This window comes from Chiloscyllium plagiosum, unplaced genomic scaffold, assembly GCF_004010195.1.
Source record: "Chiloscyllium plagiosum isolate BGI_BamShark_2017 unplaced genomic scaffold, ASM401019v2 scaf_3169, whole genome shotgun sequence".
Taxonomy (NCBI): Eukaryota; Metazoa; Chordata; class Chondrichthyes; order Orectolobiformes; family Hemiscylliidae; genus Chiloscyllium; species Chiloscyllium plagiosum.
In genome coordinates, this window is record NW_025212118.1 from 24,070 (window position 1) to 25,124 (window position 1,055).

The window sequence follows — 1,055 nt, forward strand, 5'->3', positions numbered from 1 at the left end:
GGGAATAAGAAAATACAACTAAAGCATAAACAGATGATACTCACATCAGTTGCCACTAGTTCTTCATTATCATCAATACTGTTGACACTAATCTCACCCTGGCTGACAAATGGATAATCATAGGGATTGGTGGTAATGAGGCAAGCCTCTGCAGAAAATAAAATAAACATTTTGTGGGAATGTTTGCAATAAATAAATGTTCCATAGCACCCAGTTTTACCTTCAGGTTTCTTCTCTTCCATTCAGTGAATACGTCAAATTCAGTTTAAGTTCTATATACATCAAGCCACCACTGATTGCATTACAGACAGGCAAGCCCTTATATCAGATAAAGTTGGAATTAAAATGTGAAAACAACAGCATTAAATTACAACCGTAATGCTTAGATTTTTAAAAATAAGTTATCTACAGTGTATTTGTAAAATGAGTTTAGGGTACAGTGTATGGTCAAAATTAAAGCTTTGGAACTAATAACTCCCAGTATAGCAGAGAACAAAACTTCTGTCCTTACCAACAATTTCTGGCTTGTGGTTTGTCATCATCTGGTAGAAAATGTGGTAACTCCTTTCAGCTTTTAGCTGGAAAGTTACTCTGGATTTTTCCAGCAGATCTAGAGAGAATGTGCACATACAAATGTAGATTTACTGATGAACCATTGTTTTTGACCAGAACTCCATCTACAAACGTTGAAAGGTTAACTTCAACAGCACTTACAGGTTTCAATATCAGCAGAAGCCAGTTTCCCAGTGGCCCCGAAGTGAATTCTGATGAATTTACCCTGGAATGTGAAGGTTATTGAAATCAGAGATTTGAAGCAAGATTTCACAACAAATGCACAGTTTAATTTGTGATATTGGCAGATCCTGATGCTAATAAGTGCAGTGCACACCAGAGGATACAGTGCAAGATAGTCAGCAACTGAAGGAAATGTTTCAAAAACTTACGAAGCGAGAGGAGTTGTCGTTTCTCACTGTCTTGGCGTTCCCAAAGGCTTCCAGCAATGGGTTAGCCTGGATGATTTGATCCTCCAGGGACCCCTGCAAAAAGATTTCCCG

General features: G+C 38.0%; 1 protein-coding gene across 1 annotated transcript in view; it reads right to left on the reverse strand.

Moving 5' to 3' along the window:
* The window catches only part of LOC122547304 (myosin-2-like), a gene marked incomplete at its 5' end in the record, with an annotated part of 12,257 nt that extends 11,211 nt beyond the window's left edge, over positions 1 to 1,046 (reverse strand). Inside the window, 4 exons of the mRNA XM_043685954.1 lie at positions 41 to 148; positions 512 to 610; positions 715 to 778; positions 945 to 1,046. Coding sequence (XP_043541889.1) covers positions 41 to 148; positions 512 to 610; positions 715 to 778; positions 945 to 1,046 — 373 coding nt within the window. The remainder of the gene's footprint in view (positions 1 to 40; positions 149 to 511; positions 611 to 714; positions 779 to 944) is intronic.
* Between the last annotated feature and the right edge of the window lie 9 nt (positions 1,047 to 1,055).